The sequence below is a fragment of the Lissotriton helveticus genome, chromosome 3_1 (assembly GCF_964261635.1).
Source record: "Lissotriton helveticus chromosome 3_1, aLisHel1.1, whole genome shotgun sequence".
NCBI classification, from domain to species: domain Eukaryota; kingdom Metazoa; phylum Chordata; class Amphibia; order Caudata; family Salamandridae; genus Lissotriton; species Lissotriton helveticus.
In genome coordinates this window covers 488,242,634-488,262,066 of record NC_136061.1, presented here as the reverse complement: position 1 = coordinate 488,262,066, position 19,433 = coordinate 488,242,634, and the positions used below count along the sequence as shown (strand labels likewise).

The 19,433-nt window shown below is 41.5% G+C and overlaps 1 protein-coding gene across 2 annotated transcripts in view; it reads left to right on the top strand.

Moving 5' to 3' along the window:
- The window catches only part of LOC144822631 (uncharacterized), a 205,935-nt gene that overhangs the window by 121,572 nt on the left and 64,930 nt on the right, over positions 1-19,433 (top strand). For both annotated transcript variants that reach the window (XM_078680372.1, XM_078680371.1), the window contains 2 exons: positions 1,288-1,356; positions 1,444-1,502. In XM_078680372.1, coding sequence (XP_078536498.1) covers positions 1,288-1,356; positions 1,444-1,502 — 128 coding nt within the window. The remainder of the gene's footprint in view (positions 1-1,287; positions 1,357-1,443; positions 1,503-19,433) is intronic.

Sequence of the window (19,433 nt, the reverse complement as noted above, 5' to 3'; positions counted from 1 at the left end):
TAAAAGTTATTTTAAGTATTGTTAATTATATTTTAGTAATTAATTTTTTATATTAATGTAATTAAACATTGTTTTTATTAAAGTCGATATTTTTTACAACTATATTTTTGTTAACGATATTTTGTACTCGATATTTTTGTACTTACCTGTTTGTACATACAAACTCGATATTTTGGTTGTAGATATTTTCTCGTCGATATTTTGGGTAGTCGATATTTTGGTAGTCGATATTATTTCAGTGATCCGCACACATTTTCAGCTGTAACAATCCAGGAAACAGCAAATCTGTGAATTAATGTTTCTGGAAAAAGTCTATAATTAGGGTTCCAGTTCATACGAGATATTAATTAATAGCTTTTTACATGGAGATAAACTCTAATTATAACAGTGTTATTCTTTTAAAGGAAAGGCTAGAAAAATGTGATAATTAACAGCAACAGAAAACGTTACCTTTAAAAAGACCAGCAACATTTGAATCCAGCAACATTTGAATAATGTATGCACAGAGATCATTTTGTGTGTTGTAGCTGAACTTCGTGTGTAATGTTGATTATAAATCCTTACCGCTCCTAATGCCGTACATATATATATATATATATATATATATATATATATATTGCACATTTGTAAAGCGCACAATCACCCGTAAGGGGATGTACGTTGTTACAACGCATGCTTTTACCACGCATGCTTTTACAACGCAGGTTTTTCAACGCAAGTCGTTACAACGACTTGCGTTTGGGGCTGCTTGTAAGTGAATAGTTTAATTTACTATTCCAACTCCAGTCCCCGTGGATAGTAGGGAAGGTGTTGGATAGTAAATTAAACTATTAGCTATCCTAGAGCGCCCCCCAGCGCAATTCGTTGTAATGACTTGCGTTGAAAAACCTGCGTTGTAAAGGCACTGCGTGGTAAAAGTTGCGTCGTAAAGGATGTTTCCCCCCGTAAGGGTCTCTAGGCCCTGGGCCCTCGGGAAGATTAAGCAAGCAATTGCCCAGAGTCACATGGTGCTGGGCTAATCTGCCGCCGGTGCCCGGGATCGAACCGTGATCCCCAGATTACGGAGTTAGTCGCCCTAGCCGCGGCGCCACACCTCTATATATAATATAATCCTAGATAAACTATTCTTTTTTTAAGGTGAATAAAGTCTGTATTATTTTGGATCTGATTAGAAACTGTATCGTGTATCTAATGCTGCTCAATTGAAAAACTATAAACAAAGTGCATAACTACTTCCCATGCTTTTCAAAAGGAGTGTTAACTTGTAATGATTTGCATGTGTTTCAGTGCCCTTGTTTCTATGTGCTTTCAAAGAACACGCTTCCACTTGTGCAAGAATTTCTTCAAGAAAAGAAGGTATATTTTCAAGTTCATTGTTCTTTCTCGTTTTCTATGTGCTGGGCAAAATCACATTTAATCATAACTTTGTTCATCTTATTGCAGAACTCAAAAATAGAGGAAAAGGATGCTCCTGGCCATTTCATATCTTGGCTTGTAGCCAGGTACGTAGATCATTTCGTCTGAAAAGATGAGCATTAACAAAATTAATTAGTCGGACTATTGTATTTGTATGTAGTGTTTTGATTCCTTTCTGGACTTTTGAGTTTGATGTTCATTTGATAAAAAGGCTGCTCTGTCCCTTCGGTCTGTTTTAACACCACTTTCTCTGAATTCCCCGTCCCTCAATCTACACATCATTTTTCTCTGCAAGCCTAATTTTTTATGCAATGTTTTACCAAGCTTTATCTCTCTCCCTGCCTCTCTGCGTGTGCCATTAACATGCACTATCTCTGTGCACCACAGCTCTTTGCTTTGTGCTGTCACTGTGATCTGCGTATTCTATGCTGTTTGCTTTATGTAAGCCCTCTGTGCTGACTGCTTGTCACATCTTGAGAGGTGATCCATCTTGTTCTTCGTATCTCACCCTCTCTCTTTGCCAGTCTTTCTTTGCAGTAACAGGAATATAGCCACTTGTTCACATTCTCAGTAACATGTATAACCACCACTCGCATGCTTAGTAACAGTTACTACCAGCTGACATATGCACAGTAATTCTTTTAACCCATGCCCATGAATTAAAGTTATGTGCTGCAGGTTCTTTGGTCCTATGAGCTGGGCACACAGTGTGCCCAGAGGCCACACATTGTGTCCAGAGGCCACTTAGCATAGTAAAAGAGATGCACAGTTGTGGAAGGGGACTATGGGCATAGTTATGGTTTCGTTATTCAGTCATTAGAAAGGGCTTTTGTTTTGGAATATTGATCGTGTTGGTCCCATTAAATAAATATGCCCGATACTGTCCATATTAAGGGGGTCATTATGATGGCAGTCAGACGAGCATCTGTGGCGGTCCACCCGCCATTGTACTGGAGGCCTACGTTTTTAAATTACGTATATTTTTCATTTTATATTTTCTGACGATTGGTTGAGGATTGCAAAAGTTAGAGGGAGGATCTAATTTTTGATATCTGACTCAGAAAAAATAGATGGACACAGTTATGCATACACTCTCATGCAAATAGAGCCTGGGCCGGAATAGATCCTTTATGTGGTTTGATGGTTTAAAAAAAAAAACATTTCCTATTTTAAATAGTTATTTTGTAATAGAAATATCAGGATGCTAGGTTTGATGACCAAATATGCGAACCAAAGTTTCCGAGGAAAATTCTGATCTGGTTGACTGACATTATTGGTCTGTTTGTGAACAAACATTGCTGGTTCAAGTATAAGAACAAATCAGATTGGAGTAGGAGAAAATAGATTTATTTTGCAGCTACAGTTACATGACTTGTAGACTGAAAAGCAAGGTTCTTGGCCAATGCACTATAAAAATGTTTAGCAGTGAATTACAACACCTCATGCTTGCATTGTATTACCGAATACCCCACAAGGTTGGGAAATGCTCTCCTTCTCCAAAACCAATTGATAGTAAATGGTACAAGACTAAAGCACGTAGACGACCCAGATCTTGAACCTATGTTTCTTATTTTCAGATAGTCAAAAACAGTTGTGAGAATGTTCTCAAGCCATAAACATTCTGTGAACCACAGGATGTAGTTCACAATTAGGAAATGGAAACAAACAAATAATCATGGGACCAAATTAAACACTTAACAAATGTGCATTTAAAATACAATTGAAAAAATAGTAGGGTATCATGGCTAAGTGTAAACTATAAACCACTGAAATTGGCCAATTATAATCAGTAAAGGAGTGAAAAAACACCCAGTGTTAAACTTTACTGCTTAAGATCTTCATCTTTAATTGAGTTTTGGTAGAGGTGATGTCTGTTACTGATAATTTTCAGGTTCTTTAAAAAAAAAAAAATGTTTTAAAGATTTTACTTATAACCTTTGATGGCTACCATGAATGTGTGACTTCCAGGGTGGCCTTCTTTGAATACATTTGTAATAGTTAAAGAAACACATTCAAAGATGGCCGTGCTGGATTCACACACATCCACAGTGGCCATCTTTGAATGTGCTTGAAGTATTTGAAAAAATCAATTTAAAGAAGGCTGTTGTGGAAAAGCGTGCATTAGTTGCTCTGCGTATTCAAAGGCAGCCATCTGAAATCGATAAAAACGCTTTTTAAGATTGACACCCACTGATTCGGTGGGCAAAATAAACTTCAAAAGTAAAATAAAGTTATGGGGGAGTAAATATTTTTAAAAAGCAAGAGGGATGGGCAGCAGAAGAGGCCTAAATGCACATGAACAAACACAACAATCGGGAAGACAACTGTATAATAAAGAGGAGACAACTGGGATACACAGGAAAACGATCCAATCATGAGCAAGGGGCCAACCCAAATCACACTGTGTATATATATTGGAAATAATAGTTCAGTCAGCCAAAGTTATCTTTAGCCGATATTGAAAAAGAAATATAGTATCCAAATGGAGGGCAGGCATTTTGAGATATTTGCATTCCATTGTGAGAAAATGTCAGAGTCTCTTGATATGCATGAAATCCTCTCTCCACATAAACAACCTGAAATCCAATATAGTGTGTTAGGCTTTTCCATTGATTACTCAGTTTATGAATGTATATACAAATGTGAATATATATTTGTTAAACCAGTGAGCATGTCTTGCACCATTATAGGAATAGATAAGGATACAGGCATCTCACCACCATTGTTTCTACTTGAACTGAACAGAAATCTATAAGGCATGTATACACAGACATCAGTTCAAATTAGATGTGCATAGGCATTTATATTTTGCCTTTAACCCAAGTTCTCATTAGAACATTAGAAATTGTACTAAACGATCTCTGCAGTTAACCATATTGAAATGTGTTCTGTGTATAGTCACCCATATCCCTATGCCTCAAGAATGCACGTGTATATTCACTTGAATCAGTTTATGTACTAATTGTAACTGACTATGGACACTCAATATAATTGAATATTCTAGACACAGAACTATCACATCATGTTTCCTTATTTCAAAAAGGACCCACAGCATGTGATTTCAGAGAAGTATTAAAATTGCATCTGCCAACCTGACGTATGAACTGTAACACAAACAGTTGTTCTATCCATGCGGATTGTAGAGACTTCTGTAAAACTAGTTTGTTCTTTGAAATTGTAAAGCTATACTTCATGCAGAGGCGTGACCGATCTCAGATGCCTAGAGGTAAGACCACATCTACTCAGTCTTTATCCTTTTAGACTAACTCCCCATTGAAATTTAACATCACTTCAATATGGCTTACCTGACTTCATATATCCAAATCAAGCATACATTGCAAAAAACAACAATAGTGTCCCTGCCAAGAAATATTAGTAATAAAGACTGTATCAAAGAAGATTGAAAAAAATGATTGAATCATACAAGACCATAAAAGGACATATTGGGTAGAATCAGTAAACATTACCATATCTAACAAGAAAAACAATAAAGACTACTATCCAAGATTAGCAAAAATTGCAATAAAGCCTATTATGGCCAATGACAAGCAAATACAACAACAATGACACCTCTACCCTTCAGTATCAATGACGAGAGGTACTTTACAACAAGTTGAAGATATCCTAAGCCTACTGCACCATAACAGCATGTTCGAGGCATGTGAGCTGTAGATCTTATGATGTGCATAGATCCCCATCTAGTGTTGGGTCCGGATGTTTGCACTTTGTTTTTCTTCAAAGAATTCTTTCCCGTCACGAGGTAGGCGACGCATCCTTTCGGTGATAGTGCGCATGGGCATTGACTCCATTGTTAGATTGGTTTTTTCCGCCATCCGGTTTGGATGTGAATTGTTGCGCTCCAGTTCAGCACTGTTTTTTTCAGGCCCCTTCGGCGCGCAATCTACTACCCCCGATGGTATTGTTTATCGATTGCGTTTTCCATTCTCTGCGCATCGCTAACATTAGAAAACCTTCTATCGGAACATTCGAGGAAGGCTGTTGGGCCTACCAGCGTCGGTAGCAATTGATGGAACGGACTCCATTCAAGTTTTCTCCTGGGTGTCGGGCTAAGTTTCCGTGCACCGACTTGCACTAAGTGTGCAACCTTTGCCTATCGCCGGAACGCGACAAGAAGGACTGCGACGCGTGTCGGTCGTTTCGATAGAAGAAAATGCTCTGTGAATGTCAAACTCAACGTCACGAAATGTACCAGCAAAGTGGCTCCAGGCCGGATCTCCTCGGAGACGAGTCCGTACACGAAGAATCACAAGCGAAGGAAGCCCAAATGGAGGAGGAAAATGTCTCCCTATCTGAAGCCGAGTCAGATACCAAAGACCTCACACCAGGACAATGAATCGTGAGTAAAGAGACTTCCTTCCCCTACCATCTCCCCCATAGAAAGGGTCCGGTTCCTCCTCTGCCTTCGGGCCAAGGTCGGCACCGAGAAAAGGTTTTGAGCGCCCTGCCTTCAAGCTCGCCGTCGAAACATAAACAACAGCCTCCTGGCTCTGGGTCTACTCGTCCCCACTCCAGTGCCGACCCGAAATCTAAGCCGTCGAAATTCAAACGCCTCCTGGTTTCCATGCCACCGGTCTACAAACCTAAATCTTCATAGCTGATAACTTCGGAACCGAAACTTTCTACACCAAAACCGGCATCTAAAGAAAGTACTTCAAATAAAGAGCCTCGGACCGATATTCCATCTTCAGATCCGAAACTGAAGGAGATTGTGATTAATCCAGAAACTGGACAAATTCATGCCAAACTTCCTTAGAATAGGAAAATGGGCTTACAAGAAGAGTACCACATTCCTCTAAAAAGGAAAAATGTGGGTACTAATCCTTCTCCACCTCCTTAAACCATTGATCCAACTGTATTCATTACACCTACACATTCTCCTCCGCCAACATCACCTGCCCCACAGGATACAGGGGATGGGGATATAGATGACTACACACCACAGGATACTGACCCATGGGATCATTATAATGCTGACCCTCAACCAGATAATGATCCCGACCTATATCCATCCAGACCCTCTGCTCCAGACAATAATATTGGATATATTGAACTCGTTCACAGAGTTGCACAATATCATGGAATAGAGCATCCTAAAAAGGGTTTAAAAGAGGATTTTTTGTTTGACACACTAAGTTCATCTCAAAGGGCTACACAGACATTACCAATGTTAAAAGGTATGCTTAAACATACGGACAACATCTTTAAGGACCCTGTAAGATCTAGAATCATCACTCCAAGAGTAGAGAAAAAAGACAAATCGGCACCTAATGACCCTGTATATATCAAAGGCCAGTTACCTTTGGACTCTCTGGTAGTTTCCAACGCTCGTAAGAGAGCTAATTCGCAAACGACAGAGGACACCCCTCCTCCTGATAAAGAGTCAAAACTAATTGACGCTTCGTGCAAAAGGGTAGCGTCACAAACAGCTAATCATTGGCGTATTGGCAATGCTCAAGCACTATTGGCAAGTTATGACAGAGTTCATTATGATGAGCTCAAAAAGCTCAATTGAATTTCTTCCTGATGAGCATAAGTCTAGAGCTAGTGCCCTGGTTCAAGAGGGTAAAGTAATAACTAATACCTTTTTTAGGTGTGCTCTAGATCAGGCAGACACATCAGCTCGGGCAGTTAACACTAGTGTACTATTCCGTAGACATGCTTGGTTAAAGATTTCAGGATTCAAGCCTGAGGTACAAGCCTCTATTTGTAACCAACCCTATGACAAAGAAAACCTCTTTGGTCCAGCTGTCGATACATCACTGGAAAAGATCAAAAAGGATACTAATGTTGCTAAGTCGATCGGGGGCTTTACAATCACCTTTCAACAGAGGGTCCTTTCGTCGCTCATTTTACAGGGGCAGCCCCAAAAATGTGTCTACAGACAATGCCTCCTCCTCCCACAAGGGCAGCAATCAGTCGCCCACTTCAAGAGGTTAGTTTAAAGGTGGATATAGAGGAAACAATGGCAAGGGACGAGGCAGAGGTAACTCAACAGGCACTTCCGCTGCAAACACTAAACCGTGACTTCCTTTCCATACCCCTGACCATTCCACTCCTGTTGGGAGACGTCTTTCCCAATTTCTACCCATTTGTAATACGATTACATCAGACAAATGGGTTCTGCAAATTATCCAATCTGGTTATTGCCTGGAGCTTACAAGCACTCCACCGAACGTTCTCTAAGATCACACCTCATGTCACAAGAACATCTCACCCTTCTAAAGAAAGAGGTTCTCTCTTTCTTGCAGAAAGGTGCAATAGAACCAATCCCTTTACCATATCAGGGAGCAGGGGTGCACTCCCTCTACTTTCTAATTCCCAAAAAGTACGGCTGTCTAGGCCTATATTAGACCTCAGAGAACTAAAAGTATACATTGTCGGACCATTTTGATATGGTAACACTCCAACAAGTGCTGCCCCTTCTTCAGCAAGGTGACTTTCTCTCCACTCTGGATTTAAAGGACGCTTACTTTCATATTCCAATACACTCTGCACACCACAAATAACGCAGGTTTGTGGTAGCAGGTCAGCACTATCAATTCAAAGTACTCCCATTCAGAGTAACAACCGCACCCATGGTTTTCACAAAATGCTTGGCAGTAGTCGCAGCCCATCTAAGTAGCCAACATATTCATGTCTTTCCATACTTAGACGACTGGCTCATAAAAGCCAGCACGCACAGCAGCTATCTATGCCACACATAAACTGTGCAATTGCTCCACGAGCTAGGATTCGCAGTAAATCTGTCCAAATCCCATTTCCAACCATCCATGTCTCAAGCATATTAGGAGCTACTATAAACACACAAAAAGCTCTAGCATACCCGACTCCCCATCCAGAGTTCAGAATATACAAACCCTGATGGCTCAGTGTCAGACTCAACACTCCTTACCAGCTAAAGTATTCATGCAGTTACTGGGAATGATGGTATCTTGCATTTTTTATAGTCTCCTATGCACGAATTCAAATGCGTCCCCTACAGGAATGCTTAGCACGTCCGTGGGACCAAGCTCACTGTCAGTTATCAGATCTAGTGTTGGTAGACGGTCGCACCCATCGCTCTCTGCAGTGGTGGAACACACACAAAACCTTTTTAAAGGGCAGCCCTTCAGAGACCCGGTTCCACATATAGTACTGAGAGCAGACGCATCACTGACAGGTTGGGGAGCGCATCTCCAAACCCACACAATTCAGGGTATTTGGAGCTTGCAGCAGAAACAGGTTCATATAAATCATCTAGAGCTGCTAGCGATTTTTATAGCGCTGAAAGCATTTCAAGTTCAATTAGTACGCAAGACTGTCCTAATTCATACACACAACATGACAGCCATGTACTACATACAAAACCAGGGGGTACACATTTTCTCCAGCTGTCACAGCTAGCACAGACAATCTGGAAATGGGCCATACATCACCAAATATATCTCCTAGCAGAACCCCTTCCATGAGTAAACAATCAGATGGCAGATTTGCTCAGTCGTCAGACACAGCAAATCCACAAATGGGAAATAAACACTCAAGTTCTCCTCCAATTCTTCCAAATGTGAGGATTCCCACACATCTAAATGCAAAATGGCCAAACTTCGCGACACAGGTATCCTCACCCATTGTCCAAAGGCAATGCACTATGGATGAACTGGTCAGTGATATTTGCTTAGACTTTTCCGCCTCTCCGTCATCATTCCATTAGTGGTTCGGAAACTCAAACAAGCTTGCCTGACACTAATCCTAGTTGCTCCCACATGGACACGTCAACCTTGGTTCACAACCCTATTGAACTCTCAGTAGTTCCTCACCAAAAACTACATCTTACACCCAATCTCCTCACACAGAGCCATGGAGACATAAGACATCCAGACCCCAGTCAACTCAATCTGGCGATCTGGCTCCTGAAGTCTTAGAGTTTGGCTATCTTAATCTACCGCCAGACTGCATGAATATTATCAAAGAGGCTAGATGTCCTACCATAAGAGTCTGCTATGGAGTGGAAGTGGTTTGTGATATACTGTAATAATAACCACATCAACCCAATTGATGTTAATGTTAATGTTAATGTTAATAGGTATTTGTAAGCGCTCGTACGCCCGGGGGCTTCATGGCGCTGTAGGAAGAGGCAAGCGCAGGGTCACAGGGGAGGGGGAGCAGCTCAACAGTGCGCCTGAGTGAAAAGCCAGGTTTTCAAGGAGTGTCTAAAACTGAGGATGTTGTCATTCAGTTTCAGATGGAGGGGAAGGGAGTTCCAAAAACCAGCTGCCAGAAGGTCAAAGCAGCTGCCTCCAAGACGCTTCCTCTTGTAGGATGGAACAGTCAGAAGCAATTTATGAATAGAACGGAGATTACGTGAGGGAGTATATCTCTTAAACATGTCTCTGATGAAGAGGGGGCCAGAGTCGTGCAGAGATTTGAATACAATGCACCCTGTTTTAAACGCCACACGCTGCTCCACAGGCAGCCAGTGTAGCTGTTTCAGGCCAGATCTTACAGACTGCCTCTTTGAGAGGTTCAGGAGGAGTCTGGCGGCCTGATTCTGAACCAGCTGAAGGCGTTTGAGCTCTCCAGCTTGAATGCCAAGGTAAAGACTGTTGGAGAAGTCAAGTCTGGACAGAACCAGGGAGATGACTATCTGAGTGAGAGCGGCCGGGGAAAAGAAGCTGGCAATTTTCTTGATTTTCTTCAGCTGGAAGAAACTAGCTGAGACAACTGCTCCGACTTGTTTTTTAAGGGAGAGGTCTTCGCTAATGTGTATTCCCAGACTCTTGACCGAACATGACTTAGATGGAGGAGTTCCCATACAGGAAGGCCAGAAGCTGGGGTTCCAGCTGTGGGCGCTCAGTCCCGGCAGGACCAATTCGGTCTTGCCAGGGTTAAGCTTCAGATGACTGCAGTTCATCCATTTAAAAATGAGGGACATAGTGTTTTGAAATTCAACCACAGCATCCTTGGTGTTTAACGGGAAAATCAACTGCAAATCGTCTGCGTAGTTGAATATCGTAACTTTGGCCCTCCTAAGGGAGTACAATAGGGGGCATAGATATAAATTAAAAAGCAGGGGTGATAACGAAGAGCCCTGCGGGACTCCACAGGTAGAAGATATAGTGGGGGCAGTGAAAGGTCCTAGTCTGACAGCCTGAGTGCGCCCAGTAATAAATGAGCGGATCCAGCTCAATGCCAGGCCCCTGAGACCTGCCTGCTCGACACGGTCGACCAAGATGTTATAGTCGACCGTGTCGAAAGCGGCTGAGAGGTCCAGCAGCACCAGAGCCTGATGTATTCCCTCATCCGCATTCCGTCTCAGAGTATTCTGCACCGAGAGGATGACCGCCTCGGTGGAATGACATGGGCGGAAACCAGCCTGATTCGGTGCAAAATACTCTGATTCTTCCAAAAACCTGGAGATGCTGTTACAGACATGAGCCTCCAAAAGTTTGGCACAGTAAGGCAGCAGGGATATGGGCCTGTAATTTTGCAGGTCCTGCGGATTAGCGCCAACTTTTTTTAACAATGGAATGAGAAGGGCCTTTTTAAAATTTGCAGGGACTTTACCCTGAGAGAGCGTGCCATTCAGTAAAGAGAGTATACCCTCCGGAATACTGGCTCCCACTTCTTTCAGGATAAAAGGGGGGCAGATGTCATCAGGAGAACCTGATGTAACTTTGGCGAGGAGTTTGAGCAGCGTATTGCTGTCAACAGGGGGAAGCGAACTCAAGGTCGCAGTGTTGTGAGAATTGTCAGTCAATAAAAGCGGGGACTGAGTAATAGGGATGCTTTGTTTGATAGCACTGATTTTATCCGAAAAAAAAGAATTTAGCGAGTTACACATCTCCTGAGTAGGAGCTATCGGGAGAGACGTTCTATCGCTAGCACTCAAGTTCTCAACGATGTTAAACAACTCTTTAGATTTGTTGTGAGCATTAAGGATCTTTTTAGAGAAGTAGTCAGTTTTATGTTCCTGAAGCAGTTTTTGGTAATCCTTTCGTGTCTTGCAGTAGTTAACTCTGTCTACTTCTAAATAGTCTGTTCGCCACTTGCGTTCCATCTGACGAACTCCAAGTTTAAGACTTTTCAAAAGAGGTGTAAACCACCTATGAGCGTCATTGGGGCGAGAGCGGGGAAAGTTGGTGCAAGGAGCATAGACATCGGCTGCATGAAGTAGCCACCTCGAAAATGCTGCTTCCATTTCTTCAGTGTCCTGATCTAAGAGAGGACACGAAGATCTTAAAGTGCCAATAAAAGCCGAGGTATCAACATTCTTCCAGATTCTAGTTTTGCCTCCTGTCTGAAAAGGAGGTTTCCTATTATTTTCAAAGGTCAGGGTGAAATTGATGCTTCTGTACAAACAATATATGTTATTTGTTACACCTAGAACGCTCCAATTTAGCGTACACGTCCATACGCTTACATCTGGCTGCAATAGCTGCATACCTCCAGAATAGACAACATCTATCTCTTTTTAGAGTGCCTGCTATCAAAGCCTTTATGGAGGGACTCCAAAGAGTCATTCCCCCGAGACGTCCACCTGCTCCAGTCTGGAATCTCAACATTGTGCTCACAAGACTAATGGGTCCACCCTTTGAGCCATTGCACAAATGTGAACTGCAATTTCTCACATGGAAAGTCGCTTTCCTTGTTGCTATCACATCACTCAGAAGGGTGGGTGAGCTTCAGGCATTAACTATAGAAGACCTCTTTTTACAAATGCACCAAAATAAAATGGTTCTTTGGACTAATCCTAAAGTCCTTCCAAAAGTAATTTCTGCTTTTCATATCAATAAATCTGTTGAGTTACCTGTGTTCTTCCCTCAACCAGATTCAGTGGCAGGACATGCCCTACACACATTGGATGTGAAGAGAACATAGAAAGGACAAAACCTTTCCGTAACACAAATCAACTTTTTGTCGCTTTTGCTCAACCACATAAAGGCGATCCCATATCAACATCAGGTATTGCAATGTGGATAGTCAAGTGCATTCAAATATGCTATGCAAAAGCAAAACAAACGTTAACAGTTCCCCCTAGAGCACACTCTACGCACAAACTGGTCTCTTCTATGGCATTCTTACGAAATATACCCATAGATGACATATCCAAAGCTACAACATGGTCTACACCTCACACATTCACAAAACACTATTGTGTAGATGTGTTAGCAAGACAACAAGCTAGAGTGGGCCAGGCAGTTTTACATACACTATTTCATTCCACCGCAACACATACAGGCTAGCCACCGCTTTGGGAGATAATTGCTATATAGTCTATGCACAGCATATGATCTACAGCTCTTATTCTTTGAACGGTAAATGCTACTTACCCAGTATTCTTCTGTTCTTGGCATATAGAGCTGTAGAGTCATATGCACCCACCCTCCTCCTGGGTACCTATACCTGTTGCAGTAACATCTTACTTAGATACATACATTCATGGACATCTTGTTTTGACTACTCTTACTAACTCCATTATCACCCTCTGCGGGAAAGCAATCTAACAATGGAGTTGATGCCCATGCACACTATCACCGAAAGGAGGAGTCACCTACCTTGAGACTGGAAAGACTTCTTCGAAGAAAAACAAAGTGCAAACATCCGGACCCAACACTATATGGCGATCTATGCACAGCATATGACTCTACAGCTCTATATGCCAAGAACAGATGCATACTGGGTAAGTAGAGTTTTCCTTATGTTATTACATTTGGACCAAATCACTTCTCTATTTCTGTTCTTTGCTAAACATCTTGCTACTAAAAAAGGATTGCCCTTGATCTCCTAAAAGAGGCTGCTGAGTAATAACACTTGTTTAAAAAAAGGTCTAGATTGGATGATTTCGGCCAATTCTACACCTATCACATACGTGCCAGTCTTAGCGACTATCCTTGAAATAAATCCTAAGTTATAAATTACAAAAGCATCTAAATGTATTTTTGGTCCAATGAAGCTCTAGGCGTGTACATGGGACTGAGACTGCCTTTTTGCAGTTCTTGCACAATGCTCTTAGATTTGTAAACGATGGAATCAGCTGTGTTTTGTTAATTCTAGGGCTTTCTACCGCAGCTGATAAAGTGGATCATTTTTTCTTGCTGAGCATGTTAACTGCTGTGGCATTCACTGGCATCCACACATTAAATATGACTTCTTGAAAAAGCAGACCCAGCTTTTTGCATTATGCCCCTTTGTGTCTCTGAATGCTCGTCCGCCCAGTGTGGTTCCTCCCCCCTTTGCTTTTGCCTCTTGAACATATAATTAGCACCCTTTTTAGGTCTCGCTAAGTCAGCGCGCATGCGCTGCTCAGAGAGACATTAGATGCGGCTTTGGGAAATGGTCCCAAAGCGGCGACCAGCTTGCTAGAACGCGCTACAAGCACGCGGGCTGCTGCGCGCGCATCTCTTGCGTTGTATTCCTGTCATTCTCATTATGTGGGTTCGACTTGCTTCGGCGTTTTTTTCACGGCACTTCATTGTCCCCACTTGTTATGCGTTTGCAGTGTCTAAGCCGCACACATTTAACTCGGAATTTCTCTGAATTAACAAGTGACCTGCATACATCACAGCTCGTCAACACACAGAAGCAATCATTGGGCCAGCCCAAATGTGGCATTGGAGGCAATTACAGTGCAGTGAGAGACGTCACAAAAAATGTAGTCTCTAACATCATTGACACCTGAGGCGAGGAAGAGTCAGACTCCTCATCAGAACTACCATGTACTGTTGGAAAATACGAAAATACTATCTCACTATAAAAAAAAATTTTTTAAAATGTTTCAAAATCCGAACCTTTTCGGAAAATGTTTGTGGACGATTAATTGATAAAAATAAACCTTTGGATTAACAGTTTAACAATCTCTTTTTCACTACAGGTGCATTTTAATGCGAATAATGTTTGTCCTATTTCTTGTACTTGTGCACTTTAAATCTTATTTTGCTTGCTGAAATGAGCAACGGTGTAGCAAAAATGACGATCAGTTTGCAGCTATCTACAGGAAGGCCTATAAATAATAAAAAGCAAGCAGCAAAGTAATAGTCCTAGGCAAAGAACTTGATATTTTTAAATTAACGAATCAATAACTCTTCATTTTGCACGAGTGTCGGAACAGGATGACCATACCGAAAAAAAGACAAATGACTTGCCAGTAACAGAAAGGAAGGAACAGATATGGTATGTACACTCTGCTAGAAGGGCAGATGGGCAGTTTAGCATTGTCAGATTAAATTCTAAACTTGATTATTTTTAACTCTCGTTTGGCACCATCCTAACTCTCAGGTGTAGGAGTGATTCACAACACCAGAGGAAGATAGTAACGGGAGGAAGAAAGCGAAAAGAAGTATCATTTGAGGAGGGAATGAGAGCGAAAGCAATAGGGTGGCCATTAAAGAAAAATATAAATTCGGTGAACATTCTGCCAAATGATCTAGAAATTAGCATTGCGGATTAATTATAATAGGTGAGCGAGTTACCCTTCACCTCATCAAGACTAAAAAACACTCAACTGTAATCAAACTACTAACAAAATAATACCGACGTTCTGTAAAGATTCTGCGTACCTTGATGTGACACATTTTGTAACACTGCACTCCCAAGGAGACATACTGGCATTATGATTATGTTCATATGACATGACAACCAAGTGGTAAATTTGTTATTAGTGATTGATAAGGTGCTTTTTTTATCCGTTCCACCACTTTCAATTGATTTTTGTGACTTCTCTTTTCAGTATAATGGAGTTACTTTGTTTTACTCATTAACCTCATGATGCCGATGTTACTATTAATATGTTTTTTCTGTCCTTACTGCATGATTAAACAAGCATTGGCATAGCCAATAGGTCTCACCTTTGGGACTTTATAAGTGTTTAGCCATACAACAGTTGATGTTGTTGCAACAAGGATATTGTGCTATATAACTAAACACTTATAAGGTCCCAAAGGCGAGACCTCTTGGCTATGCCAATGCTTGTTAGCTTTTGCCTGCACAGCGCTTAGGCTGTGATTGTGTAATCTATTGTAATGGACCAAAAAACTTAAAAAGAGATTCGAACCCCCTCATTACTTACCTTTACTTAAAATTGGTTGGCTCCCACGTTATTCTTGTTTCTGGTCTTCCTATTAGTCAGCGGCTCCTCCAGGCCTTCAGATTCTTCATCCAGGCAATGGAGCATGGACCAAGTACTGCTTCCTGTGGTCAATGTCCTTCCACTCTCCTAGGTACTATTTTTAATGTTTCTACATGCACTCTTAGAGTGTGCAGATGTGTGCAGTCCCTCTCCTTCACCCCTACCTGCTCCTCCCGATCCCTGTGATTTCACCCAAATCCCCTCTTCCACTTGACCCCGCCAAAAGGTATTGGAGCGGTTTACTTGAGTACCAGTTAGATTACACAAGGACACATTTGTTTTTTTTGGTTATTTTTTTAGGCACGGCGAGATTAAGTTATTTTCCGGAATCACAGGCTATTGAGCCAACATCGAGACTCGAACCTGGTTCCCTAGCACCACAGTCGGCAGCTCTGGCCGTCACACCACATCCTCTCCCCTTTCATTTAAAGGGGCTTAGGATCACATCCTATGTGTATGGTGCTGTAATTCTTCTATTTAAAATAGATAATTTAAAACAATAAATCATGAATTTGCCTCTTGTTGTAGCTCTCTTTCCCTTTAAGGGGCACTGTTTCTCTTACTCTTGTAGAAGGGTGGTATGTATGTACTCCCCTTTAAGGGATGCTATGGTATTCTCTTCTCCCCTTTCGTCTGTTTTGCTATTGGGTTTCCCTGGGTCTCTCTTGTTGTGATGTTCCTCCCCTTTAACCCCTTGGGCGCGGCCGCAATTCTGCGCCTGTGCGGCAGAATCGCGAGTGGGCGGGTTTATGACGGCCCCCAACTGTCATCAGCACACGAGCTATTATGTTGGACATTTAGCGGGATAGCGCTGAGGGAAACATGTTTCAAGTTTCTGATTGAGTGAGCAGGTCGTAATCAGTAACATCTTAATTGTTGTTTGTAAAATATCGTTAAAAAGTGGAAACATGAAGATTAAAGTCATTGTTTATTTTGTAGTTTACCCCTGATGAAGAGCGAAGATTACGCTAGAAATGCATTGGGAATAATACTACTGAGGATGCAACATGTATTAGTCTTGCTGTGGGAAAAGGCCTGGATGGGCATACCTCCAGCATCAGACTTGTTATACATTGAAAGGATTTCATGTGATGAAAGGGATGAAAATTTGAAAATATTGGACAATCTTAATAAAATTATGTAAATGATCAAGAAGTGTGGCAAATGGTTTATGCCAAGCAACAGTGCTTCTGGAGAGGGAGCTATGGGTTCTCACTATACTGGTGAATCTGCTTCGCCATAGTGTAGGAGATGCCGCTAATCGTAACAAAGTCTTCCAGCAAGAGGTAATATATGTCAACAAATGTCGATATGAGGACCTCTGAATTCTGATGGGATATTTTAACAGGAGATCAGAAACACGCTGGCTGCATTTGGAAAACTGAAGTACGATCTCAGTAAATAGTGACCCATGCCCTACGGTGTATTTTGGTAATCCCAAAGATCGTAAATGGCTGCATAGTTAATGATCGTTTATAAAAAATAATTACCAGAGTCTATTGAGCAAACCTTTGCGTCTCCACCAATCATCATGTAACCTTACACCCCTGGTTTTACTTTTTGTTCCTATATTAGGGTAAATATGTCTTAAACTACTTTTCCTCAGTTTCTGAAGAGTTAAGGCAGTAATAATACATCACAAGGCCAGGGGAGGAAGCAGGCTCTCAGTTCTGCTGTTAATTAATTTAAATTCCATGCTAGTGATTAGAAATCAGTCAGTAGATTGTCATTAGGCTTGTGTTGGGCAACGACGGAGCAAATTATTATTATTATTTGCATTTGTACTGCGCATCGGCTACCCAAAAAGGGTTTCCCGGCGCATCTCTGCTGTTACGGATGAAGAAAGAGTCAAAATCAAATCAAATCAAAAATAAGCTTTATTCGATTTTATCAAGAAATCATAAAAGCGTACAAGTACAATTTATGCACAAGAATTAAAAAACATTTTTTTTTTTAAACTTGAGCAAAGTTACAAAATAGTTAAAACATTTCTCTAAAATTTAAAATCTACAAGCAATCATTGGACAAAGGGCCTCGTATTCCACTGGTCAATATTGACGTGTACTACTTAACACATTGAATTTCTAAATTTCATCACTGACTTCAAAAAGCAAGAAACAGCAAAGATAACATCCGCATCTTCTAAGAGCAATAATTTCAAATATGCAGGTTTACATGTTCTTGTCCCCCAGAGCTTAAGTAGGGGTAGAAGGAATAGTTTCCTGGGGCTAGTATACAGATTACAAAAGAACATGATGTGAATATTGCTTTGTGTTGAATGGTCGTCACATGGACATATTAATTTCAGCGAGGTCCAATCATTCTGTTTCGGTAGAGTGACCATGCGGAAGAAAATCCCTAGGCGCAGCCTAGTCAGGAGCATGCGAGGATAGGGTGCTATTTCGATCCCAAGATAAGATTGTAAGCCTTCAGTAGGGGTAATTTGCTGATAACTTAGGATTGTACCTTTAAGTTTCTCTATGTCCCATCTTGCACTTTCCAGATGTGTAATTAGTGATTTTTTAAGGGCCAGCCTAGTCATGCTTTGTAAAGTCTCTGGGTCATCGTAAAATTCAGGGTGTCCAATGTTAGAGAACATCGTTTGTACATGTCGCAGCCATTTGACTTTTGCTGCACCATCCAGAACCATGCAGTCTTTAATGAGGTTTCTATTCAATTTACACTCCTCGTTAGTCCAAATCTTGTGCCAAAGCAAACAGGGTGATATTTTTATGATGTCGCTAAGGTATTTAACACCAGTCTCAATGTGAGTCATAAAAGTCGACGTAGTTTTTGACACGCCCAGTAGGTGACAAATGAAAATGTTCTCACAAGTTTGTAGAGAGGACACATTCTCAAAGCCCCAGAGACCTGCGCCATATATAGCCGTGGCTATGCACTTTGCCCGGTAGATCTGTATCATTTCTCGAATGGGTTTACCCCCAATTTTGCCTGCAAAGGTTCGTAGAGCACCTATGGCATGACTGAAAGCGAGTTTCCTGGCTGACACTGCATGTTTCCACCTTCCCCACCTATCAAACACAATGCCCAGGTAGCAAAATGTGTCTGTTATGGCAATCTTTTGCTGGTCCAGAAATATTGAGCATGGGGGTCTATTGGTCTTTTGGGAGCAGGACATGGAAAAAAGTTTTCGAAATGTTCACCTTCAAGTTTCTTTTACCCATATAAGATGAGAATTCGTTTACTGCTCTCTGCAAGCCTACTTTTGTCCTTGACATGATTGCCGCGTCGTCGGCATATAAAAGAATGGGTACGGGCCTACCATTGACAGCCGGATAATCGCTTGACAGAGTTAATAAACTCTCAGCAATAGAATTTATATAAAATGTAAAAAGCAAGGGCGCAAGTATGCAGCCTTGCCTCACTCCTCTATTTATGGGAAATTTTTGTGAACATTCCCCCTGAGTCCCAAACCTTACTCTAGCCCCTGCGTCTCTGTATAATTCCTTAATGAATGTGAGAATAGTTGAATCCACCCCAATGTCCTCCAACGTCGACCAGAGCAGCGCGTGGTCCACGCAGTCGAATGCGGAGCTGAGGTCGACAAAGGTTACAAATAGGTCCCCTTTTTTAGCCTGCGTGTACTTGGAGACTAATAGGGACAAATTTAGACATTGCTCAAGTGTCCCTAGTCCCTTCCGGAACCCATATTGGAACTCCGAAATGACCTTTTTCTCTTCTTCCCAGTGTTGTATTTTCTTGAGAAGTATCCTTCCTGCGACTTTCATAAGTCCGTCCAATAGCGATATTGGACGGTAACAAGCAGGGTCGTCCCTATTCCCTTTTTTAAATATGGGGACCACAATCGCGTCCGACCAGGTGGTAATGAACCCGCATTTATTTCCCATATTCAATACGTTTGTAAGCAAAG